The sequence below is a fragment of the Vigna umbellata genome, chromosome 9 (assembly GCF_029865625.1).
Source record: "Vigna umbellata cultivar VRB3 chromosome 9, Vumbellata_1.0, whole genome shotgun sequence".
Lineage (NCBI taxonomy): Eukaryota > Viridiplantae > Streptophyta > Magnoliopsida > Fabales > Fabaceae > Vigna > Vigna umbellata.
The window spans coordinates 20,987,325-21,014,702 of record NC_142173.1 but is presented as its reverse complement, the minus strand read 5'-3'; the positions used below and the strand labels follow the sequence as shown (position 1 = coordinate 21,014,702).

General features: G+C 39.2%; 1 protein-coding gene across 1 annotated transcript; it reads right to left on the bottom strand.

Moving 5' to 3' along the window:
- Positions 1-2,298: 2,298 nt before the first annotated feature.
- On the bottom strand, positions 2,299-4,412 carry LOC148192903 (protein FAR-RED IMPAIRED RESPONSE 1-like). The gene is made up of 2 exons (XM_088099305.1): positions 4,089-4,412; positions 2,299-2,592 (listed from the first exon to the last, which is right to left on the bottom strand). The coding sequence occupies exons 1-2, from the start codon at positions 4,410-4,412 to the stop codon at positions 2,299-2,301; spliced, it is 618 nt and encodes a 205-aa protein (XP_087955431.1).
- Between the last annotated feature and the right edge of the window lie 22,966 nt (positions 4,413-27,378).

Sequence of the window (27,378 nt, the reverse complement as noted above, 5' to 3'; positions counted from 1 at the left end):
GGGTTACGTAGTTCTTTGAATCTGTTTGAGAAATTTGTTTGGAAATGGTTTGAAAATTTGTTTTGAAAATGATTTTGGATAAATTTGGATTTTTGGGGAAGTGAAACTGACAAGGGCTAACCTTGCTCCTACGTATCTCCACTTTTGATGGAGAATCAAGGATCACGTAGTTCTGGCTAGAAATATTGTCTGTTTGCTTGAAAGTGTTGTTTTTAGTTTTTCGAAGATTTTTATATTTTTTTTTTTGATATTTTTATAAAAGACAGAGAGGGGTTTTTAGCACGAGGACGATGCGAGCGATCACACACGTGCTTAACCTTTAAAACATATTTTTGGTATTTTTTATTTAAGAAAGGGAAAAGGTTTTTAGCACAAGGACGATGCGAGCGATCACACATATGCTTGACCTTTAAAATATATTTTTTTATTTTTATAAAAGAAAGAGAAAAGGTTTCTAACACAAGGACGATGCGAGCGATCACACATGTGCTTGACCTTAAAAATATATTTTTGTATTTTTTATAAAAGAAAGAGAAAAGGTTTTTAGCACAAGGACGATGCGAGCGATCACACATGTACTTAACCTTTAAAATATTTTTTTGTATTTTTATAAAAGGAACAGAAAAGGTTTTTAGCACAAGGACGATGCGTGCAATCACACATGTGCTTAACCTTTGAACATATTTTTGTAATTTTTATTTAAGAAAGAGAAAAGGTTTAGCACAAGGACGATGCGAGCGATCACACATGCGCTTAACCTTTTGTAACATATTTTTGTAATTTTTATTTAAGAAGAGAAGAAGAAAAGGTTCTAGCACAAGGACGATGCGTGCGATCACACATGTGCCTAAACCTTTAAAATATTTTATTATTATTTTTTAGAAAAGAAGAAGAAAAGGTTTTAGCACAAGGACGATGCGCGCGATCACACATGTGCCTAAACCTTTAAAATGTTTTTGTAAATTTTGTATATATATAAATATTTTATTTTTTTATGTATTATTAAATATGCATTTTAAAATAAATAGATATTTAGAATAAATAAATAAAATAAAATAAAAACGATAAAAACAAAAAAACAACAATAAAAATAAAATAAAAAAAACAAATAGAATAAGATAAATAAGGGAACAAAATAAAATAAATAAAGAAAAGCAAATAAAGAAATAAATGATAAAAATAAAGTAAATAATAAGGGGTGTCTAAATAAAAAAAAAGAGGTGTCTAAACTACTTTCTCTTTTGTAAATTGGGTCAAAACCCAAGCTAGGGGGTGTGGAAGTGAGAAACGGGGGCTGCAGGAGAAAGAAGTTGTTTTTCTTCTTGGGCTTGACCCATCACTGGCCCGGGGATGGTATGGGGGTGCGCGGGTGAGAAACAGGGGGTGTGTGAAGGAGAAAATGTTTTATTATTATTTTTTTTTTTATTTTTTTTTTTTTAACATTTAGCAAAAAAAGAATTAAAGTAAAAAAGACAAAAACAAAACAAATTGACTAAATAAATAAATAAATAAATAAACATAAATAATAAAAAAATAACCAAAATAAAATTAAAATAAAATAAATAATAATAAAAAAAATACAGTATATTCCAATAGACTCCAATACAATAACTTAAAATAACAAAGTAAAATAATCATAAAATAAAATTAGCATAAAATAAATTTCATCAAAACTATATTATTTAGTCACTCGGACGAAATTGGGTATTGACACCTAGGACCAATAACGAATGTCTGCACAAGATTCCCCTAAACTCAAATAGTTGGCAACTCCAGTGAGTGTCGGTTGTCACAGGATCAAAGACTACTACATGAAATTTTGAACGACACTCACCCTCCCATATGAAGTCTTCTTTAACAGTGTACCTAGTTATTGTACCTTCCTTTGTCATGTTTTTAATGAAGCAGTTCATGCGTGACCGAAATTCATAACTGACTGTGTCATACACAAGCCTCTTAAGTTCACTTTTGATTGCTTTATAGCATTTGTAGCCTTGCAACTTCTCAGGTATTTTTTTCATTATGTGCCACAAGCACCAACGGTGTTTTGTGTTTGGAAACACAACAGTTATGGCATTCGACATTGCCTTACATTGGTCAGTGACGATACCTTCAGGAGCCTTGTTTGACATACATCTAAGCCAAGTTGAAAATAGCCATGTGAATGTCCTAGTGTCCTCTGCGGAAATCAAAGCACAACCCAGTAATATTGAATGACCATGATGATTAACACCAACAAAAGGTGCAAATGGCATATCATATTTGTTTGTTAGGTAGGTTGTGTCAAACGACACAACATCACCAAAATCTACACATGCTGCGCGACTTCGTGCATTCTGCCAGAAAGACACTGCTTATTCGGTTCTCGTCGTCCATTTCCATATCATAGAAAAAATCATTGTTTAATTCTCTCATTCTTGAAAAATACCTTAAAAGTGTTTGCCCATCACCTTCCTTACAAAGAGTTCGTCTCTGCTGCCCAATGTAATTACGGGCATCACGTTCGACGAATTGTATATTTTCAAACCCACAGGCCTCATTAACCAAAGATATGAAACTTTTGTTAATGCGAACATGATAACAGTTGAAAAACTGTTATTTTCATGATTAAAATTGACACTAAAAGCAACCTTTACACTTAGAAACTAGCTTGAAATCATGCTTTTCTTTATATTTTTGGGAATAAGAGAGCTGGACAGGTTTATGCTTGATTTCAGTGTTTTTGTGCAGGTTTTAAGGTGAATTTGGTGAAAGAAGTGAAGAAGGAGAGAGATGAAATCAGAAAAGACAACAAAAAGTGCAAAAGGAGAAGCCGAAGTCACCGCTCAGCGGCAGTTTACCGCTGAGCGGCACTCAGGAGTTTGCGGGAGGTCCGTTGAGGGGCAAAATGGCCGCTGAGGGGAGAAAACAAGTCACGCACTCACCGCTGAGCGGTATTTTACCGCTGAGCGGTACTCTGGAAGTCACGGGAGATCCGCTGAGGGGCAAAATGGCCGCTGAGGGGAGAAAACAAGTCACGCAATCACCGCTGAGCGGCACTTTAATGGGCTTGGACTTAACTTTTTGTAATTTACGAATGATACATAAGCTTTAGGGTTTCCTAGGGTTAGGTATCTTTGGCAGAAACGAAGCAAACACTCTCTCTTCCACCCCTTGGGGTAGATTGGGAGATGGTGACAGCTCTCCTCTTCTCTTTCACGGGTTTTTCTATCTCTTTCATTCTTTCATTATTGTTCATCTAGGTTCACCATGAATATGGTGAACTAAACCTTGTATGTTTGTTGGGGAATCAATGTAATCTTTTGAAGCTCTCATATATGGAATCTGTTTTTACATCTTTTATTTAAGATCTATGCTTTCTTTCATCATTAGTTAGGGTTTTTCCTCTTTGCTTAATGCTTGCATTGTTTAACTCATTCGATGCATGATTATTGGTTTTGTCGATACGGGAACGTACGGGGAAGTCTAGATCCGGGGAATTTCTCCCAATTTTATATTGGTTGTCGTTAAGCTCCTGAACTTATGAACTAATCATTAGGAATGCTAGGAATTGTATGAACTCGTGATTAGGGAGAAGCCTTCTGGAAAGGTACATTAGAGAGTGGCATTAACAATGGTGATTTGATCGTTGAATTCCTAAAATATATGAGAGTGGATAAGATGAAATTGAACCCCAACAACATATCCATACATAAATTTCATTGAAAGTGTTTATCTTTTGCTTTTTGCCATTGATCACAATTCATGCATACATGTTTATTTTCTGTCTTGCATTTTAAACCCCAATTAATTCGTTTGTAAGTCTTAGTTAATTAAGAAATCACATAACTAAATTAGGCCGTGAGTCCTTTGGGAAGAACGATACTTGGTCTTACCAAGTTTTATTACTTGAACGATTCGGTCATACTTGCCGATTAAAAACAAGTTTGTGACATCATAATTTGGTGTTCATAAATTTGTCCATCACCAGAATTATCATTGATATTAAGGGTGTGCTTCGCATGCATATTAATTCTTCGATTAACATGTATAAGGTTGGAGTTATTTGGACACATGTCATGGCTGTGTTCAATAACAACTGTTCTCACCTGCCATCTTCCTTCTTTCATAACAACAGTTATTCCAGCTGGACATTGGTTTTTCTGACTTGGCTGGGTTTTCCATTCTGTAGCAATGGAAGATAGGTACTTCTCTTCCCTAGAGCAAACTAATTTCAGGAAGATTAAGTCGTTGTTCTTATTTCTCCTAGAAGTCCTTATCCGAACACCAAAACCACTCCTCACAGCATACTCAGTGTAAAAACTTTTAACTTCTTCAATTGTATCAAACCACATATGATATTTAGGGACAATATCATTCACATTCTCAGTGGAATCGTTGTTCACCGCACAAGCTACTTCTTCAGATGCCATAATATGTGACAAACACATTCAAACGCAACGCCTACTCCAACATCACATGGACGTCATAGGTTAATGAAAGCAATCATTAAAACATGACAACAACATATTTGGTTTACCGGGACCACTAATGTTCATGGCCACACTTTGTCATAACGACAAATTTCTTGTATTTCCAAATTTCAAACAATATTGTATCAAAAGACAATATTTTTCTTTGTTCAATCAAGCACAACAATTAGTATTTGAAATCAGTAAAACATTAACTTACTAAGAGAAGGAACGTCCTTTCACAACCGCTTCAATGAATGCCCTTCAATATCCTACCAAGGTCCAACGGCCAACCTCCTGGGGATTAAATGCTCTTCAATGTCTGACCAACTTGGTGGGATTAAATGCTCTTCAATGTCTTACCAACTTCATAGACGGAACCTGTTGCTTTCGGCCATACCCTGTAATTGTTGAATGAGAAAAGGTGAGTAATGCAAACAAACAAATTAATGACAAAAGGTCGGGTTTATTTGGCTTTATAGTGCATTAAATGGAAGGTGGTGGATGGGCGGGAAACTCCAACGGCTGGAACGCCTAAACATTAATTGCATGACAAGCCAATTAAGGGTTTTAGCTGCACAAACGTCATTTCAAAATAATTTAATATTATTATTGATTATTCAATTGTTAAGTTATCCCTGCGTCAGTTGTGTTAAAAAAGTTTCAAGTGTAATTATGGCGCTTTAAGTCAATATTATAATATTAAATTCCTCTATATATTACAGCTTTCGATTTCCTATTGGCATAGCTCTTCAAAGTAGTTTGCACGTCATGTACAGTTCCTTATCCTTTAACTACAAGTTTTGTGTTTTTTCGTTGGCCCATGCATAACCTAATTCGTTTTCAAGGATGCAGTTTGAGAGAATGGAGCCATGGGAGGGACTTGATATAGACGACAGTGATCTCAAAGCATTCTTAAAAAAGTGCAACTCAACTGCAACGTTGATACCAGGACCTGCTGGAAATGTACAAGCGGCGATGCTAAACAGGCAAACAGATGAACCTAAGTCAACACAGGAATTTGTTGATAGCATTGCAAAGGCAACATTTGATCGAGATTTTAAATCAAATCCTTGGATATGGGCTGAGAAGTTCATTAAACACCATGGTAAACTTTTTCATTATCAGTGGACACGGTTATAGTTTAAATGTTTTATGTTGTGAATAAGAATGGTATGATATTGTTTGCAGGACTTGTAGAAGACAGCAACATTAACAACGTCACCCAGCTAGAACGCGTTAAGTCAATGCATGTCCTTCCATTTGTAGCGTGCATTGTTAAAGCGTGCAACCCAAATGGATTGGGTGACCTGAAAATTGTTGTCAAGGTCAATCACTAACAGGATTGAACTGGCACACTCTCTACACTGTTAACTTTGTTAAAAGCGTCGTATGTTAACTTGTTCAGTATTCCTTGCTAACAGGATCAAAGTACCTCATTGTCTGCTTCGGTTCACAACAAAGTCCTTCTGCATCCAGAGTTTGGGCCAGATATAGGAGTTGGTGCTGTGTTATTATTGCAAAGTGTAAACCAACTACAACTTGTAATTATAACCTTTAACAATCATGCACGACGTTAACTTATTCGTTGCTTTAAAATGTTATACAGGTTGGTGCATTGAGTCCTTTTGGAAGGATTTACTATTTGAATATAACAGTCCGGAACGTTGTGAAGGTAATATCGTGAACTCATAACTAAATATTACATTACTTTGTTGGTAACATACGGCCGTCGTTTTGTTAAATTGACTTTAACCAATGTTTAGGTCTTCAAAGCTGACATAGGTCCTCCAACTGAGGAACTACTTCGCGCTTCAACAAGACCTGTGATTCCACCCAACCCATGTCCCCAAAACAACAACAAAATCAAAGATGTTGGTCCATCTGAAAAGGCTTGTCCTTCTGCCTCTAATAATAAAAGAACAACCCCCATGGAAGATTGATGACCGTTTAGAAATTAACGTTATGTTTGTATTTGAAGCATTACTTAACAACAATATTAGTTATGTTTTGTAACGTACTGTATGCACTTATTTTAATATCAATGAAGGTTACCTATTATTCACAATTGAAAGAAAAGAATAACCATAATTTACGTTCGACATCATTGTCACCCACCTTACCTAGCCTTGCTTTGGTTTCAGCATTTGGTATTGGATCCATCCGACATCGTTCATCTCAAACAAATTGAGCTCAATTCATATCTACAAGGCCTGTATGCAAGGACAACATACCCAACAACCAAGTCGTCCGTCCAAATCATCCCACAAAACCCCACTTCATCGAACGAAATAGACGACATACTAAGGAAACTTGTTAGTCCCTGATGCGAACGTTTTCTTCTTAAACATTTACGCACGTTCTGTTTTCCGTCATGCTGTTACAATTAATTTTGGCTAATGTGTTGGACTTCTAAGTAATTTCCAAACAATTATTTAATAATCTCCACTGGTATCAATGGCGAAATAAGTGGGTACTTAGGTTCTAATTTTTGCACAGACATGCGAACTTGGTACACCACAGTCATTCAGGGGTGCCTAATGTCCTCACATATCATTCGTTGTGTTTGTCATTAATTTCGAAACAATTATTTCTTAATTTCTTACCAAATTCGTCCCACTGGAAGCTCAATTGCTAACGCTCCACCTGCACAACGACAACGGGGACCAAAGGGTAAATAACTGTGTACTTAGATATAACTTTGTGCACACAAAAGGCCAACTTCATACACCACAGTCATTTAGGGATGCCTAATGTCGTCTACGTCATGTGTTGTATTTGTCATTAATTTTGAAACAATGATTTGGGAATGTATTAACAAATTCGTTCCACTCCAAGGTCAACTGCTAACGCTCCAGCTGGACAACCACAACCGGTACCAATGGCTAAATAAGTGGGTACTTAGGTTCAACTTTTTCCACACATATGCGAACTTGGATCACCACACTCATTGAGGGGTGCCTAATGTCTTCTCCCTCATTGGTTGTGTTTGTCATTGATTTGGATACAATGATTTGTCAATTTATTAAGAAATTCGTCCCACTCCAACCTCAATTGGTAACGCTCCAGCTGCAGGACCAGAACTGTTACCAAAGGATAAATAAGTGGTTACTTTGGTTTAACTCTTTGCACACACAGGACCAGTACGTACTTGGATAAAACGTTTTGCACATGAAAGTCAAATAACTTCAAATTACTTCATTTCAACTACCAAATATATTTCTCAAAATTTTCGAAATTCAGATTGGATGTGCAACCAATACATTAATATGAAATGTATCAACAAGTGTTCAAACATCATTAATCCCCAACATTCTACAACATGCCTAAATCTTCCAACACTTTATTCCTCCGCACGTTGTCGACATCCAAAATCCATTGACAAACATAATGCTCCCTAAGTTGTTGTAGTTCTTCCTGCAAACACAATAATGCACAAAACATTAATCCAATGCAACATTTGTATCAAAGATGCACAACATAGAAATTTAGACAGCTTACAGTTGTGTAACTGGCATTGTCTTTCTTTCATATTTCTCAATGCCATCCCACAACTCCATAATTTTCAAAACAATTACTCCACAATCAAATCTACATTAAAAGAAGTCCAACAACGCCAGTATGATATTTAACAGAGCCGATTGCCTAAGGTGTGGGTGGGACTGACAACCCGGAAAACCCCTCTTTTTGGTCCTCCGAACGGCCCACACTCCGGCGAGACTCCGGCGAATCTCCTGCGGCACTCCGGCGGCACTCCGGGACAGGGACGGAACCACCTGGGACGAAGCGACACCTTCAACGCCTCCCTAAGTCGCTGGGCCGGAACAGACCAAACACGATCCCGTCTTCGCGTCGAGCGGTCGACGTCGGAGCTGCGGCGCCGTCAAACGGAACGGGCTGGAGGGTTTCGATCTCTCCGACACGGCCTTCGACCTTCAACGGCGCACTCCGGCAACCACTCCGTCGTTCTCTCTCTCGCTCGTGAACCCTTTCTCGAACTCTCTCGTCTCTCTGTCTAGGTCACAGCATCCGTCCCCAATGTTCGCGCCGCTTCTCTCTCTACAAAGTTCGAATATGAATTCGAAATTGGAAACGCAATCACTTACTCTGCCCGTGCCCGTCCCTCGCCACGAATTGAAGCAGCTTTTCTCAGATTTCAGCAGCTTTTCTCATCGAAACGTGGACCGCTCACATTTGGACACGTGTGCCGTGTCCAAATGTTGTCAAATTCAGTTGTTCAAGTATCATTATCCAAGGAGAAAAGGGTTTAAACTATATGTAGTTATCTTTCAAACGGTGTTAACATCAATTTAATGAAAAAAAATGGATTGACTCCTTTTAAATAAAATAAAAACTAAATTAAGGATAATATAGGAACCAAAAGTTAGCCTTTATTTTTTATATTTGAATTTATTTTTTAGGTTATCCTAACATAAATTATAATTTTTTAATTTATTTTATAAAAACATGAGCTATTTTAGTTTACTTTACCAAGTTGTTTTATTATTTTGACTTTATATTTTCGGATATCTTAATATAAATTATAATTTTGACAACTGTCAATATAATTCTTTATATTCTTTATATTCAGATAAAAATATCTAACAATGAAGAAATTTAATTTTTCAATGATGTAATAATCTATTCTTAATGAAATTAGAGTTTACATTTTATCAAATCGTAATTTCAGTTGTATTTTACTTCTGTAATTTGTTCCCTTAATTTTTAATTATTAATAATTTGGATTTCTGAACTTTTTTCTACACAGCTTTATATATTGGTATCCTTGTATATTGGTATTAATAATCTCTTAAGCTTTGAATATTAGTATCCTTCATTTTCAGTTTTAAAAAAAGTCGTCGTCATCATAATCCAGCAGTAATTCTCTTCAATTCTTTGAAAAGAAATTACGAGTAAATTCTCTTCAACTCTTTGAAAAGAAATTACAAATATTGCACTGTCTCTCAATTTTACTGTCATATGTAAGGCAACAAAAACTATAAATAATTAAACTAATAAAAATTGAATAAGGTTATGGATGATTAAAAATTTACTAAAGTTACGAAGAAAAATAGAAACTAAAATTACAAATTTTATAGGACCAAAATTAAAAAATTATAAGATTTTATGTTGCGTTTGAGCCACTTTAGTTTGTCCTCGGGTAGGTTCTTGCTGCACATTCGTATATTTCTTCGTGCACCCTCGAATAAAGAACATTCCATTTTTCTTTATCTTTTTATTGTATTACGCGATTTAAAAGTTTTTTCTTTCTCTCAAAATAATTGCTTTCGTGTTGTCAGAACCTATTAAATGCATCCAAGCCACCTGTTAGGCTCATTAAATACAATCCACGACCCTTTGCTCAGGTGCATTAAAAATGCACTCAAACTCTGACTTCACAACTTGCCAAGTGTCAAAATGGAAGGTTCGGAAGTCAGTAAGTGGATGCAGGTGTCAGCAGAAGAGCGCACGACCGTTTGGACGTGGGGCAAACAAAAATGATTTCCGAAAAACCTGCCACACTCTTCTGCATGCACCTTCTTCTTCCCAAACTCTGAATATCCATTTTCTCCTCCTCTCTAGAAAACTCTCCCTTCTCTCTACTGAAACTCACCCTTTCTCTTCTCCGTTCATCATTCAGAAACCATAGAAGTACTCCCGGCGTCGTAAGCTTCAATTTGGACCGAACAGATCCAGATTCTGAAACTGGTAAGTTTCTCGACCTTAGTTGTTCGTCTCTGGGTTACATGCAAAACCAAGTTTTGGTTGCATGCAGGGGTATAATCTAAATTCTTCCTTATTTTTATGGTTAGACTTAGTCGGAGGAATTAAGAAAATCGTTGAGGGTAGAAAGCTGTAGAGGGACGAAACAAAATCATACTCTTAAGACGTTCACCACTGATCCAGGTAAGGGAAGCTTATTCAATTTAATTCGTATGTTTGTATTATGCTGTATGGATGTTCTTCATTGAACGGTCTTTGATGTTTGTATTATCCCTATGATAATGAACGTTCGTCATTGAACGGTCTTTGATCGTTCGATGCTGTTAGTAAACTTCTTTGAATTGAATTCTTTCATTTGGAAAGAATTCTAGTTGAGGACGAACGCCCTCTTGTATTAGTGCTACGTTTGAGCGTTCGGCCAAACGTAGATGCCCTTAGTGTTAAGTGAGGAGTTGAGAAGCTTGAAAATATATATTCGGACACTTAGTCATTCTTAAAAACCTAACTTTATCATCTCGTCTTATATAAATTTCTATTTCTATTATTAATTCGAATCAGTGATGAGTCTCGACCCAAAGCGTTCGTTATGAGTGGCGCTCGGTCTTGTACCGAACGCTCGTCCTTGTCTTTAATTACCAAACGGGTGGAAATAGCGTTCGTCCAAAATTTCAGTAAATACGTATTACCGCGTTCGGTCATTGACTGGCAGTCGGTATTTATAAATTGAATTGATCTCGGTATAGTTCTTTATTCGTCTTGTGGTGTCTATATCCACTTGGATTCGGCCTAGAGACTTTGTACTTAACTTATTTTTAGTATTGATCGGATCTTCCTAGAGTCATATAATATGTGTCGGTTTTATTCTGTCTGAAACGAGGATTTCCTCGGCCTTGTTTTTAACGTTCGTCCTCGTTATGAAGAGGGCTGAACGTTCGTCCTTTTATGTAATTAGAATGGAAGATGAAAATGATATTAAGGTGAAAAATTATAAAGAATGAACAGTATAAGAGATGAAATGATGGCTGTGGATTTTGAACGAGCGTTCCAGGAGGAACGACTCTTGGATGAAAGTTGGAATTTGTAAAGTATGAATGTGGACAAAGCTTAGCTGGCGATTGATGCACAAATTTATGATCACCAAAATATGATGTCACAAACTTGTTTAACAATCGGCAAGTATGACTGAATCGTTTCAAGTAATAAACTCGGTAAGACCAAGTATCGTTCTCCCAAAGGACTCACGGCCTAGTTTAGTTATGTGATTTGTTGATTAGCTAAGACTGAAGAACAAAATAATTGGATTTTACTATGCAAAAGACGAAAATAAACATGTATGCATGAGGTTGATCAGTGGCTAAAACAAAAGACAGACACTTTCAATGAAATATATTGATGAATATGTTGTTGGGGGTCAATTTCATCTTATCCACTCTCATATATTTTAGGAATTCAACATTCAAGTCATCATTGTTAATGCCACTCTCTAAATTACCTTTCAAGAAGGCTTCTCCCTAATTACGAGTTCATACGATTCCTAGCATTCCTAATAATTAGTTTTTTTAGCACAGGAGCTTAAGGCAACCAATATACTATTGGGAGAAATTCCCCGGATCTAGACTTCCCCGTACGTTCCCGTATCGACAAAACCAATAATCATGCATTGAATGAGTTAACCAAAGCAAGCATTGAGCAAAGAGGAAAAACCCTAACTAATGATGAAAGAAAGCATAAGTCTTAGATTAAGATGCAAGCACAAATTCCATATATGAGAGCTTCAAAAGATTACATTGATTCCCCAACAAACATACAAAGTTTAGTTCACCATATTCATGGTGAACCTAGATCAACAATAATGAAAGAATGAAAGATAAAACCCTAGAAAGGTGAAGAGGTAGCCTGAGCATCCAAGATCCTCCTTCAAAGGGGTGGAAGAGAGAGTGTTTGCTTCGTTTCTGCCAAAGATACAAACCCTAGGACGTGCAAGTCCTTAAATAGGGCATAAAAATAACATAAAAATAGTCCAAGCCCATAAAAACAAAAGAAAACCGGTCCAAGCCCACTTAGAATGGCGCTCAGCGGTAAAATACCGCTGAGCGGTACTAGCGCATGATCCATTTTGCCCCCCAACTGCTGTTTTGCCCCTCAGCGGTGATTTCGGCACCTGAAAAGTGCCGCTCAGCGCCACTCAGTCAGACTTTTTCTGCGTTCTGGTTGGTTTTTCAGCATTCTGGTTGACTGGTTGACTTTAGATATTCAGAAGACGACCTTTAGATCTCGTTACGGACACTACGAGTATGTAGTGATGTCGTTCGGTGTGACGAACGCCCCAGCCATATTCATGGACTACATGAACCGTATTTTCAGGCCGTATTTGGATATTCGTTGTGGTGTTCATTGGCGACATCCTCATCTACTCCAAGAGATATGAAGAACATGAAGAACATTTGAGGCTGGTACTTGGAGTTTTGAGGGAAAAGGAGTTGTACGCTAAGTTGTCCAAGTGCGAATTTTGGATGAAGGAGATACAATTCTTGGGGCACGTGGTGTCGGCTGGAGGTATATCAGTGGATCCAGCCAAAGTATGAGCGGTACTGGATTGGGAGAGTCCGCGTTCGGTCACTGAAGTTAGGAGTTTTGTGGGACTTGCGGGCTACTATAGGCATTTTATAGAAGGATTTTCTAAGATAGTAGCACTTTTAACGCAGCTGACCAGGAAGGATCACCCGTTCGCTTGGACCGATCGGTGTGAAGAGAGTTTCCAAGAACTGAAGCAGAAGTTGACGAGCGCTCCAGTTTTAGTGATTCCAGACACTGCCAAACCGTTCGAGGTATACTGCGATGCATCTCATCAAGGTTTGGGCTGTGTACTGATGCAAGAAAAGAGGGCTGTCGCGTACGCTTCTAGGCAGCTGAAGGTACATGAGAGGAATTATCCAACGCACGACTTGGAATTGGCAGCTGTCGTCTTTGTACTGAAGATTTGGAGGCACTACTTGTATGGATCAACTTTCCAAGTCTTCAGCGATCACAAGAGTCTCAAGTACCTCTTTGATCAGAAGGAGTTGAACATGAGGCAAAGGAGGTGGCTTGAGTTTTTGAAGGATTACGATTTTGAACTACTCTACCATCCAGGGAAGGCTAATGTGGTAGCAGACGCTTTAAGCAGAAAGGTGGTTCATGTCTCGTCCATGATGGTACGAGAATTGAGTTTGGTGGAGAGCTTTAGAGACCTAAGGTTACAGTTCAATTTAGAACCGAACAGCATCAAATGATGTAACCTTAGGATATTCAGTAATGTATTTGATCGAATCAAAGAGAAGCAATCGATGGATGAAGAATTGGTGAAAATCTTGGGCGCGCTCGGTACAGATCAAGCTAAGGAGTTCAGCACTGGAACGGACGGCCTATTACGTTATATGGGTAGGACGTGTATTCCAAATGATGGGGATCTGAAGAGGATTATCCTGGAGGAAGGGCATCACAGCCATCTTAGCATGCACCCTGGCATGACTAAGATGTATCAAGACCTCAAGAAATCATTCTGGTGGCCGGGAATGAAGAGTGATGTCGCACGTTTTGTGGCATCATGCTTAAGTTGTCAACGTGCAAAAGCTGAGCACCAAAGACCGGGCGGTCTACTGCAACCACTGGAGATTCCCGAATGGAAGTGGAACAACATTTCCATGGACTTTGTGACCCACTTACCCCGCACGGTCAAGAATCACGATTCCATTTGGGTAATAGTGGATTGGCTGACGAAGAGCGCTCACTTCCTAGCGGTTAACCTAAAGATGTCTATGACCAACCTGGCAAAGCTCTACATTAAGGAGATCGTTCGTCTACACAAAGTGCCGTCCAGTATCATCTCTGACCGAGACACGAGATTCACATCTCGGTTTTGGCAATCCTTGCAAAGCGAACTGGGCAGCAAACTTCAAATGAGTTCAGCGTACCATCCTCAGACGGACGGTCAGTCCGAGAGAACCATCCAGACGCTCGAAGACTTATTGAGGACGTGCGTACTAGATCACATGGGCGTCTGGGATGAAGTTTTGTCGTTAGTGGAGTTCACCTACAACAACAGTTTCCAGTCCAGCATTGGAATTGCTCCCTTCGAAGCTTTGTACGGACGGAAGTGTCGCACGCCACTTTGCTGGTTTCAAGAAGGAGAGAATGTATTGACTGGACCTGAGCTCATTCAACAAACGACTGAAAAGGTGAAATTAATTCAAGAGAGGTTGAAGATGCCGAGGAGCAGACAGAAGTCATATGCAGACAAGAGAAGAAGGTCGTTAGAGTTCAAAGCTGGAGATCATGTTTTTCTTAGGCTGAATCCAACCATTGGAGTAGGCAGAGTTGTTCGACCCAAGAAGCTATCTCCCAAGTTCGTTGGGCCGTATCAAATCCTAAGGAAGATTGGACCAGTAGCATACGAACTATCATTGCCTCCCCAACTGTCCAACCTTCATCCAGTGTTCCATGTTTCCCAACTCCGGAAGTACATAGCCGACCCCTCGCACATACTGGAGCTAGAGGACGTTCGTCTTCGTCAAGACGAACGTTAGAGATGAAGCCAGTTCGCGTTGAAGACGTCCGCACCAAGTTATACAAGGGAAAAGACGTTCGGTTAGTGAAAGTGGTGTGGGACGAGAAGACGGGTGATTCTACATGGGAAGTGGAGGATGCCATGAAGGACTTGTATCCTCAACTATTTTCGGGTAAATTTTAATTTTCGAGGACGAAAAATTTTTGTAGTTTGGGAGAATGTCAGAACCTATTAAATGCATCCAAGCCACCTGTTAAGCTCATTAAATGCAACCCACGACCCTTTGCTCAGGTGCATTAAAAATGCACTCAAACTCTGACTTCACAACTTGCCAAGTGTCAAAATGGAAGGTTCGGAAGTCAGTAAGTGGAGTGCAGGTGTCAGCAGAAAAGCGCACGACCGTTTGGACGTGGGGCAAACAAAAATGATTTCTGAAAAACCTGCCACACTCTTCTGCATGCACCTTCTTCTTCCCAAACTCTGAATATCCATTTTCTCCTCCTTCTCTCTAGAAAACTCTCCCTTCTCTCTACTGAAACTCACCCTTTCTCTTCTCCGTTCATCATTCAGAAACCATAGAAGTACTCCCGGCGTCGTAAGCTTCAATTTGGACCGAACAGATCCAGATTCTGAAACTGGTAAGTTTCTCGACCTTAGTCGTTCGTCTCTGGGTTACATGCAAAACCAAGTTTTGGTTGCATGCAGGGGTATAATCTAAATTCTTCCTTATTTTTATGGTTAGACTTAGTCGGAGGAATTAAGAAAATCGTTGAGGGTAGAAAGCTGTAGAGGGACGAAAAAAAATCATACTCTTAAGACGTTCACCACTGATCCAGGTAAGGGAAGCTTATTCAATTTAATTCGTATGTTTGTATTATGTTGTATGGATGTTCTGTGAGTTGTATGAAGCATGAATTTATGATATTTGATTTTGGTATATGATTATGATTATGAGCTGATACATGAGAAATATAAAATGGACTATGATATGAGTATTTGAAAATATGAAACTTTATGCTGAGAAATGAGTTTAATGTTAATGAAACTTTGAATATAAATTCCCTATGATAATGAACGTTCGTCATTGAACGGTCTTTGACCGTTCGGTGCTGTTAGTAAACTTCTTTGAATTGAATTCTTTCATTTGGAAAGAATTCTAGTTGAGGACGAACGCCCTCTTGTATTAGTGCTACGTTTGAGCGTTCGGCCAAACGTAGATGCCCTGAGTGTTAAGTGAGGAGTTGAGAAGCTTGAAAATATATATTCGGACACTTAGTCATTCTTAAAAACCTAACTTTATCATCTCGTCTTATATAAATTTCTATTTCTATTATTAATTCGAATCAGTGATGAGTCTCGACCCAAAGCGTTCGTTATGAGTGGTGCTCGGTCTTGTACCGAACGCTCGTCCTTGTCTTTAATTACCAAACGGGTGGAAATAGCGTTCGTCCAAAATTTCAGTAAATACGTATTATCGCGTTCGGTCATTGATTGGCAGTCGGTATTTATAAATTGAATTGATCTCGGCATAGTTCTTTATTCGTCTTGTGGTGTCTATATCCACTTGGATTCGGCCTAGAGCCTTTGTACTTAACTTATTTTGAGTATTGATCGGATCTTCCTAGAGTCAGTTCATTTAACTGATTCAAGTGGTAATGACGTTCGTCATATAATATGTGTCGGTTTTATTCTGTTTTAAACGAGGATTTCCCCGGCCTCGTTTTTAATGTTCGTCCTCGTTATGAAGAGGGCTGAACGTTCGTCCTTTTATGTAATTAGAACGGAAGATGAAAATGATATTAAGGTGAAAAATTATAAAGAATGAACAGTATAAGAGATGAAATGATGGTTGTGGATTTTGAACGAGCGTTCCAGATAGGAACGACTCTTGGATGAAAGTTGGAATTTGTAAAGTATGAATGTGGACAAAGCTTAGCTGGCGATTCATCCTGATGTTCCGTGAGGGCTCGTCCTCACGTAGAGGGGAGTATGTCTTGTGTGAGAACGGCAGGAGGTCCTAGTCCTTAGGGGTACTTTGGATGGAAGGGACTAACCTCGGGTGGCAGCTGATGATAAATTCCAGTTACTACACCACCTGGGTGCACGAACATCGTAGCTACACAGAATTCATACAGTCCGGAAAGTCAGTCTATATATATGAGTTTGTTAATTTATGTACATTCTTTTTTCAGTTATTACATTTTAGCAAAGTGTACCAAGTTTTAAAAAATAAAAAATTTCTCATTTATAAAAAATGCATATTTTAAACATAAAGATATTTTAATAATTTTTATTTTTAATTTAAAATAAAAAAATCAAAAACATACAAAATAATTAATGATTTTAATGTTGATTTTTGATTTGATGATTATGTTATATCTTTTTTCGATAATTATTAAATTTTGTTTTTAAATTTTAAAAACAGTAACGTATCTTTAGGAAGGTTTGTAATTCCCGTAACTCACCAAAGCACGTTACTCTCGTTGATGTTTTGATTTCTGAAATTACCAAAAAAACACCAGTGTCAAAAATACAGTGACGCATTTTTTTATGAATAGTCTAGAATTAAATAAATCATTTTTTCATTTTGACTATCATGTTAAACATATAAATCATTCATTACAATCTTTTATCAACATATTCGGAAAAGACTGTCATTAGACTTTGAGATTTGATCCAACATCTTAACGAATATGGTAAACAAATCTAGATTCAGAGGATAACAGTAAAAATTATTCATGACAAATAGAAACATAATCTTTAAATGGATTTGTCTCTTGCTACGAAATGAGTATTTCTCACAAAATATTAAGGAAATGGATTATTGAGTACTTAAATGCGCAAATTGATTATTTAATAGTTTATTAACATAAAATTATAAAAGAATTTCATACTTATGCAATAAAACAATTAAGCTAATGATTAGTCATGATAATTGTAATCCCAACTTAAGAATCGTGAGTATATCAAACATATGAAGATAAACTACTGTTTCTAAAATTTAAAAGTGAAATTTAATAATAATTTGAAGAAAAAAATATAACACAAATCTTTTAAACAAAAATCAATATCAACATCATCAATTATTTTGTTATTAAAGTGACAAATAAATAAACAAACAGAACAAGAGCAACAAATTACAATGTTGAATTGTTATGTGTGAGACCCTAAATATTTAGCAATGATAATCTCTGTCACATCAAATTAATGCACCCACGTTCACGGTTCAGAGACATTAAAAGCGCACCTTGCACCGCATGCACGCACGCCACGTGTCACTAGAGAAGCTTCCAATTCAGAAGTGGGTGTGCAGGTGTCGGCTTGGGAGACGTTCGTCCAAACGAACGTGGATTTAACAAAACGGAGTTTTTGAAAATCTCTTTCACCTGCACGCCCTCATCTTCTACCTCTGAACTCAACCCTTCATTTTCTCCACCTTCTCTCTAGAACTCCCAACTTCTCTCTACTGTAAACCTCACACCTCTTCTCCGATCAACTTGCAGCACCGTAGGAACGTTCGCCCAACTGCAAGCTACCAACTGGACCGAACAGTTTCAAAGGCTGAAACTGGTAAGTCTCCTTTAGTAGTTTGTTCTAGGGTTTCTTGAAAAACTGCGTTTTGGCTGCATGCAAGAGTGTATTCTAAGTCCTGTGATTTTATTGTGGGTAGATTTGTTTTGAAAGAGTAAAGTGATATTGAGGGTAGCAAAACGTTAGTTGAACGAAGCCAACAATCTTGCACTTAGGATAAAGTTGCTTACAAATCCGGGTAAGGGAAGCTTATATGTTTAATTTATACTTGAATGTGGTATGATCTGATTTGAATGTATGAAAATGTATGCATGTTGATGACTGAAATGCATGTATGCAGTATGAATGCGAATGTATGATGTATGATGATTTAGATGAGTGATTATGAACATGGATGTTTATGATTGTATGAAGTAAATCTGTATGATGATGTTGAATATGAAGTAATTGAAATGAATGTTATAAAGTTTATAAATTGAAAATCACATGAATTATAAAGTATAAGTTTAAATGTTGAAATCTGAAAACGTAAATCACTCCCTATGATAAATTACGCTCGTCACCGTACGGTCTTATACCGTTCGGTTTCCCTGAAAATAACTTAGAATGGAATTCTTTCATTTGGGAAGAACTCCGCTTGAGAGCGAGCGTCCCCATTTAAATGTTTGAGCGTTCGGTTCAACTCAGCTGTATATAAATACTTTACACTTTAAAATATGTAACGTTCGGTCTTATACCGAACGTTCGTCCTAAATAGTGTTCGGTGTTAAACCAAACGTTCGTTCTAAAGAGCGCTCGGTCTTATACCAAGCGTTCGTCATGGTTGATTCTCGGTCATCTACCTAGCGTTCGCTTTGATGTAGTGTTCGGTCTTAAACCCCACCTCGTCCTTATCTTTGATTCCTTAAACGAACGTAAATAGCGTTCGTTCAAATATTACAATATTCATCCTCTCACCTTCGTTCAAATACTGGCATCGGTTCTTTATATACAAAATTTTACAAAGGAAATTCTAAGTATTATTGACCATACTTGGTACATTGAATCTGGTCCAAGATCTTCTTCACTAAAATTTTCTAAGTATCATTATAGTCAGTTCAATTACCTGACCAAACAGAGAGTCACGTTCGTCCACCCAGTACTTTATTTGGACGTTCGTCCTAATTCTTCAAAGGACTGAACGTTCGTCCTTTTGTGCTCTTAGAGTTAAAGATGAGAATGATGATAAATTATAAGATATTACCATGTGAACACTATATTGAGTGATTCTATGAGTATGGATTTTGAACGAGCGTTCTAAGGAGGAACGTCTCAGATATGTTAAATATTAAATTTGGTAAAGTATGACTGTGGATAAGTTAAGCCAGGCTGTCCATCCTGATATTCAGTGATTACTCTTCTCACGTAGAGAGGGTAAGTCATGCGTGTGAATGGCAGGAGGTCCTTAGTCCATAAGTTAACATGGGCGACGTAAGAACGGATTAACCTCGAGTGGCAGCTGTTGAGTGTATCCCAGTTACTACACCACTCGGGTGCAGGAACGCTTGTAACTACACAATTCATACAGTCCGGACGGTCGGTCTAGAATATATATATATATATATATATATATATATATATATATATATATATATATATATATATATATATGTAGGTTGATGTTAAATGTTGAGTTTTGTGCTTGCATGAATTGAAATGTTTATGGTTTATGTTGAATTATAAATTAAATTATATAAGCTTACCCTTTCGTTTTCGTTGTGTTGTCCCTCGTATATGTACGTTCGTCCTGTCTTGCAATGATCATCCGTTGTGGATGTGAGCAGAGGGCGAAGCAACCTTGGAGGAGATGATCCAAGAAGAAAAATTAGTTGAAGTGGAAGTGAAAGCGGAGCAGTAGGACGTCCGTCTTTTCTTTCTAGTTTAGGACGTCCGTTTTTGGTTTATGCGTTCGGTTATTTTATTTTGTAAAACCGTTCGTTATTAGCTTTTACTGATTCCGATTTGTATATCTTAACTCTACACTCTAAGCCGTTCGGCTTTTGAAATCCGTTAATTATAAAGACTGCATTGTTTACTGTTAATGGTAATTAATTCTGATTTATGGTAATTACTGTAATTTGGGATGTTACATTAGTGGTATCAGAGCAGTTTTGTTCTATTAAAGGACACTGTAGGTTACGAGTGCACTGTGTTTTTGCTGTGTGCTTATTGTATGTTTAAAGAGTTATTATTATTTTAACTCCTGAACATAACTAACACTCGTTTTTCTCTGTGTTTAGAGAACAAATGGCTCCTAGACTCCCTCCTCCTCCTCAACCCAATGAATTTGATACGTCCAACAACACCCGGTTGTTGGAATCTGTGATTGAAAGACTGCAGCAGCAGAATACCACTTTAATGGAGCAGAACGCTACTCTGATGCAGCAAAATCAGAACGCTATGCAGAGTATGGAGATCGCACGCGCCAACTCTGAAGCAACTCAGAGGCAGTTGATGGATATTCTTGCTGCTACCAGAGGCACGCCTGGAGCGTCCTCTTCCAACGCTGTCCAACCTGCTGCTGAGTGGAGTTTGGAGAGTTTTCTCCAGCATCATCCTACTAAGTTCAATGGTAAGGGCCTCCCTGACGAGGCAGACCAGTGGCTAAGGGACATGGAAAGGATATTCAACGCCAAGAGATGTCCAGATGAAAACAGGTTGGCGTACACGGAGTATTTATTGACTGGAGAAGCGAGCCACTGGTGGGCGAGCGCGAGAGCCATTCTGACGGACGCTCAACAACCGATCACTTGGGAAGTGTTCAGAAACAAGTTTTATGAAGAGTACTTCCCTGACAGCGTCCGTTTTGCAAAGGAGGTTGAGTTTTTACAGCTGGTTCAGGGTGGTATGTCTGTTTCAGAGTACACTAATAAATTTAAGCATCTCGTCAGATTCAATACTATGGCCACAAGTGAAGAGTGGCAGTGTAGGAAATTTGAGAATGGTTTGCGGAGTGACCTGAAAGTGTTGATTTCCAGTTTGTGTATCCGAACGTTCCCAGCTATGGTGGAGAGGGCCAAGGTGTTGGAGAAGAACTTGGCAGAGGCGGAACGACACAAGAAACAACAAGCAGTAAGGGGACCGATCGTCTCAAGGGGCAATGTCAATCAGAGGGGATCTCCTTATGCTCGTCCAAATCAGTCAGCAAACACAAGTGGGTCTCAAGCCTTGGTTCCTGCCGGACAGTCTGGGCAGCAAGGTAACATCACCTGTTTTAGATGCGGAGGGCCACATTATCGTTCGTCATGCCCTCAACTGGTGGGAGGAAAACACTGCAATCGTTGTGGAAGGAATGGACACTCGGATAACGAGTGCAATATGGGCGGACGCGCAGTAATGAGGCCACCTAACGCTGGAAGGAATCAGCCGAGAGGTGGACGAGCTCAAGTAGTTGGACGTGTATATGCTTTAACTGGCGCGGAGGCAGCAAGCTCAGGTAATCTTATAACTGGTGAATGCTTGTTGTATGGAATGCCTTGTCATGTGCTATTTGATTCGGGGGCGACTCACTCCTTCATCTCGAAGGCGTGTGTTGAGAAATTGGGAGTAGTGGAAAGAGATATGCAGTTTGACCTGGTGGTGTCAACCCCGGCGGCTGGAGAGATTAGGACGTCTACTATGTGCATTAGATGTCCTATTGTGGTTGAGGGGCGTGGTTATAAGGTGAATTTAATCTGTTTGCCTTTAAGGGATTTAGAAGTAATTTTAGGAATGGATTGGTTGGCTGCCAATCGCATTCTTATAGATTGCGGAGCGAAAGGGTTAATTTTTCCGGATGAAGAAGAAGAAGAGGTGTCAGTGACGCTCGGCCAACTGAAAGAGGACATTATGGAGGGCGCCAGCTGTTTCCTGATTATGACGCATGAAGATCAGGAATTCGGAGGATTGGTAAAAGAACGATCGTCCACTAGTGACAATAATGGACGTTCGGTTGTGGATGAGTTTCCGGACGTCTTTCCGGAAGAAATACCGGGACTACCTCCTGTTCGTGAAGTGGAATTCACCATTGATTTGGTGACGACGGCATCACCTATCTCTGTTCAACCATACCGAATGGCGCCTGCCGAGTTGATTGAACTTAAGAAGCAGATTGAAGAGCTCATGGATAAGCAATTTATCAGGCCGAGCGTATCACCGTTGGGAGCGCCCGTTCTTTTGGTGAAGAAGAAGGATGGCAGCTCGCGGTTGTGTATTGACTACAGGCAATTAAACAAGCTGACCATCAAGAATAAATACCCATTGCCGAGGATAGATGATTTGCTGGACCAACTGCATGGGGCAACAGTATTCTCAAAGATTGATTTGAGATCCGGATATCATCAAATCAGAGTTAAGGAGGATGACATTCATAAGACAGCGTTCAGGTCTCGGTATGGGCATTATGAATACGTGGTGATGCCATTTGGAGTGACGAACGCTCCAGCCGTGTTTATGGAGTATATGAATCGCATCTTCAGGCCTTATTTGGATGAGTTTGTAGTCGTCTTCATAGATGATATCCTCATCTATTCCAAGACCGAAGACGAGCATGAGAAACACCTTAGACTTGTACTTGGAGTGTTACGTGAGAAGGAATTATATGCAAAGTTATCTAAATGTGAATTCTGGATGAAGGAAATTCAGTTTCTGGGACATGTGGTGTCGGCTGGAGGCATCGCAGTAGATCCAGCAAAAGTGCGAGCGGTACTGGAATGGGAAAGTCCACGTTCGGTCACGGAAGTAAGGAGTTTCGTTGGTCTCGCGGGCTACTATAGGCGCTTCATTGAGGGATTTTCTAAGATAGTAGCACCCCTGACACAGCTTACCAGGAAAGATCAGCCGTTCGCCTGGACTGATCTGTGTGAGGAACGTTTCCAGGAACTGAAAGTGAAATTGACGAACGCTCCAGTGTTAATCATTCCGGACACGTCCAAGCCCTTTGAAGTATACTGCGACGCTTCTCACCAAGGGTTGGGCTGTGTGCTCATGCAAGAAAAGAGAGCAGTAGCATACGCGTCTCGTCAATTGAAAATCCATGAGAAGAACTACCCAACGCACGACCTGGAGTTGGCAGCGGTCGTTTTTGCACTGAAGATTTGGAGGCATTACTTGTACGGGTCTACGTTCCAAGTCTTCAGTGATCACAAGAGCCTCAAATATTTATTTGATTAGAAGGAATTGAACATGAGGCAGAGGCGTTGGTTGGAATTTTTAAAAGATCATGAGTTTGAACTGCTTTATCACCCTGGGAAGGCCAATGTAGTGGCGGACGCCCTAAGCAGGAAGGCAGTTCATGTCCCGGTGATGATGGTTAGAGAGCTGAATCTGGTTGAGAGCTTCCGAGATCTAAGGTTACAGTTCGAGTTGGAACCGAACAGCATCAAATGTTGTATTCTTAGAATATCCAGTAACATCTTTGACCGTATCCGGATGAAGCAACGTGAGGATGAAGAGTTGGTAAAGATTTTGAGTGCGCTCGGTTCGGATCAAACCAAGGAGTTCAATACAAGAACGGACGGCCTATTGCGTTACATGGGTAGGACGTGCGTTCCTAATGATGGCGAGCTGAAGCGAATCATATTGGAGGAAGCACATCATAGTCGTCTTAGCATACACCCCGGTATGACTAAGATGTACCAAGATCTTCGACGCTCGTTCTGGTGGCCTGGAATGACGAATGATGTCGCTCGCTTTGTAGCATCATGTTTAACTTGCCAGCGTGCAAAGGCCGAACACCAAAGACCCGGAGGCTTACTTCAGCAGTTGGAGATTCCAGAATGGAAGTGGGACAGCATCTCCATGGATTTCGTGACCCATCTACCACACACGGTCAGGAATCATGACTCGATTTGGGTGATCGTGGATAGGCTAACAAAGAGCGCCCACTTCCTGGCCGTTAACTTGAAGATGTCAATGACAAATCTGGCCAAGTTGTACATCAAGGAGATAGTTCGGTTGCATGGAGTGCCTTCAAGCATAATTTCTGACCGAGACACGAGATTCACATCTCGGTTTTGGCAATCTTTACAAGGCGAATTGGGAAGCAAACTGCAGATGAGTTCAGCCTATCACCCGCAGACGGACGGTCAATCTGAGAGAACGATCCAGACACTGGAAGATTTACTGAGGACGTGCGTCCTAGATCATTTAGGCGCGTGGGATGAAATCTTGCCGCTAGTGGAGTTCACGTACAACAACAGCTTCCAGTCTAGCATTGGTATGGCGCCGTTTGAAGCACTCTATGGAAGGAAATGCCGAACGCCACTTTACTGGTTCCAGGATGGAGAGAACGTGCTAACTGGACCTGAGCTCATCCAGCAAACGACTGAGAAAGTTAAGTTGATCCAAGATAGATTGAAGACGTCCCTGAGCAGGCAGAAATCATATGCGGATAGAAGAAGAAGACCCTTGGAGTTCGCTGCAGGTGACCATGTCTTTTTAAGACTTAATCCGATCACTGGAGTAGGCCGAGCCGTTCGTCCAAAGAAGCTGTCTCCCAAGTTCATAGGGCCGTACCAGATTTTGAAGAAGATTGGACCAGTAGCTTATGAACTTGCCTTGCCTCCTCAGTTATCAAACCTTCATCCTGTCTTCCACGTTTCCCAACTCCGGAAGTACATAGCTAATTACAATGTTGAATTGTTATGTGTGAGACCCTAAATATTTAGCAATGATAATCTCTGTCACATCAAATTAATGCACCCACGTTCACGGTTCAGAGACATTAAAAGCGCACCTTGCACCGCATGCACGCACGCCACGTGTCACTAGAGAAGCTTCCAATTCAGCAGTGGGTGTGCAGGTGTCGGCTTGGGAGATGTTCGTCCAAACGAACGTGGATTTAACAAAACGGAGTTTTTGAAAATCTCTCTCACCTGCACGCACTCATCTTCTACCTCTGAACTCAACCCTTCATTTTCTCCACCTTCTCTCTAGAACTCCCAACTTCTCTCTACTGTAAACCTCACACCTCTTCTCCGATCAACTTGCAGCACCGTAGGAACGTTCGCCCAACTGCAAGCTACCAACTGGACCGAACAGTTTCAAAGGCTGAAACTGGTAAGTCTCCTTTAGTAGTTCGTTCTAGGGTTTCTTGAAAAACTGCGTTTTGGCTGCATGCAAGAGTGTATTCTAAGTCCTGTGATTTTATTGTGGCTAGATTTGTTTTGAAAGAGTAAAGTGATATTGAGGGTAGCAAAACGTTAGTTGAACGAAGCCAACAATCTTGCACTTAGGATAAAGTTGCTTACAAATCCGGGTAAGGGAAGCTTATATGTTTAATTTATACTTGAATGTGGTATGATCTGATTTGAATGTATGAAAACGTATGCATGTTGATGACTGAAATGCATGTATGCAGTATGAATGCGAATGTATGATGTATGATGATTTAGATGAGTGATTATGAACATGGATGTTTATGATTGTATGAAGTAAATCTGTATGATGATGTTGAATATGAAGTAATTGGAATGAATGTTATAAAGTTTATAAATTGAAAATCACATGAATTATAAAGTATAAGTTTAAATGTTGAAATCTGAAAACGTAAATCACTCCCTATGATAAATTACGCTCGTCACCGTACGATCTTATACCGTTCGGTTTCCCTGAAAATAACTTAGAATGGAATTCTTTCATTTGGGAAGAACTCCGCTTGAGAGCGAGCGTCCCCATTTAAATGTTTGAGCGTTCGGTTCAGCTCAGCTGTATATAAATACTTTACACTTTAAAATATGTAACGTTCGGTCTTATACCGAACGTTCGTCCTAAATAGTGTTCGGTGTTAAACCAAACGTTCGTTCTAAAGAGCGCTCGGTCTTATACCAAGCGTTCGTCATGGTTGATTCTCGGTCATCTACCTAGCGTTCGCTTTGATGTAGTGTTCGGTCTTAAACCCCACGCTCGTCCTTATCTTTGATTCCTTAAACGAACGTAAATAGCGTTCGTTCAAATATTACAATATTCATCCTCTCACCTTCGTTCAAATACTGGCATCGGTTCTTTATATACAAAATTTTACAAAGGAAATTCTAAGTATTATTGACCATACTTGGTACATTGAATCTGGTCCAAGATCTTCTTCACTAAAATTTTCTAAGTATCATTATAGTCAGTTCAATTACCTGACCAAACAGAGAGTCACGTTCGTCCACCCAGTACTTTATTTGGACGTTCGTCCTAATTCTTCAAAGGACTGAACGTTCGTCCTTTTGTGCTCTTAGAGTTAAAGATGAGAATGATGATAAATTATAAGATATTACCATGTGAACACTATATTGAGTGATTCTATGAGTATGGATTTTGAACGAGCGTTCTAAGGAGGAACGTCTCAGATATGTTAAATATTAAATTTGGTAAAGTATGACTGTGGATAAGTTAAGCCAGGCTGTCCATCCTGATATTCAGTGATTACTCTTCTCACGTAGAGAGGGTAAGTCATGCGTGTGAATGGCAGGAGGTCCTTAGTCCATAAGTTAACATGGGCGACGTAAGAACGGATTAACCTCGAGTGGCAGCTGTTGAGTGTATCCCAGTTACTACACCACTCGGGTGCAGGAACGCTTGTAATTACACAGTTCATACAGTCCGGACGGTCGGTCTAGAATATGTAGGTTGATGTTAAATGTTGAGTTTTGTGCTTGCATGAATTGAAATGTTTATGGTTTATGTTGAATTATAAATTAAATTATATAAGTTTACCCTTTCGTTTTCCTTGTGTTGTCCCTCGTATATGTACGTTCGTCCTGTCTTGCAATGATCATCCGTTGTGGATGTGAGCAGAGGGCGAAGCAACCTTGGAGGAGATGATCCAAGAAGAAAAATTAGTTGAAGTGGAAGTGAAAGCGGAACAGTAGGACGTCCGTCTTTTCTTTCTAGTTTAGGACGTCCGTTTTTGGTTTATGCGTTCGGTTATTTTATTTTGTAAAACCGTTCGTTATTAGCTTTTACTGATTCCGATTTGTATATCTTAACTCTGCACTCTAAGCCGTTCGGCTTTTGAAATCTGTTAATTATAAAGACTGCATTGTTTACTGTTAATGGTAATTAATTCTGATTTGTTGTAATTACTGTAATTTGGGATGTTACATTATGTGTGAATGAAAT

What these genes read in the sequence shown, in the direction of transcription:
- LOC148192903 (XM_088099305.1), bottom strand. Translation starts at nt 4,412, where the DNA reads ATGGCATCTGAAGAAGTAGCTTGTGCGGTGAACAACGATTCCACTGAG. An exon ending in TGAAAGAAGGAAGATGGCAG is followed by an intron (nt 2,593 to 4,088) that starts GTGAGAACAGTT and finishes TGAAAATAACAG; the next exon opens with TTTTTCAACTGTTATCATGT.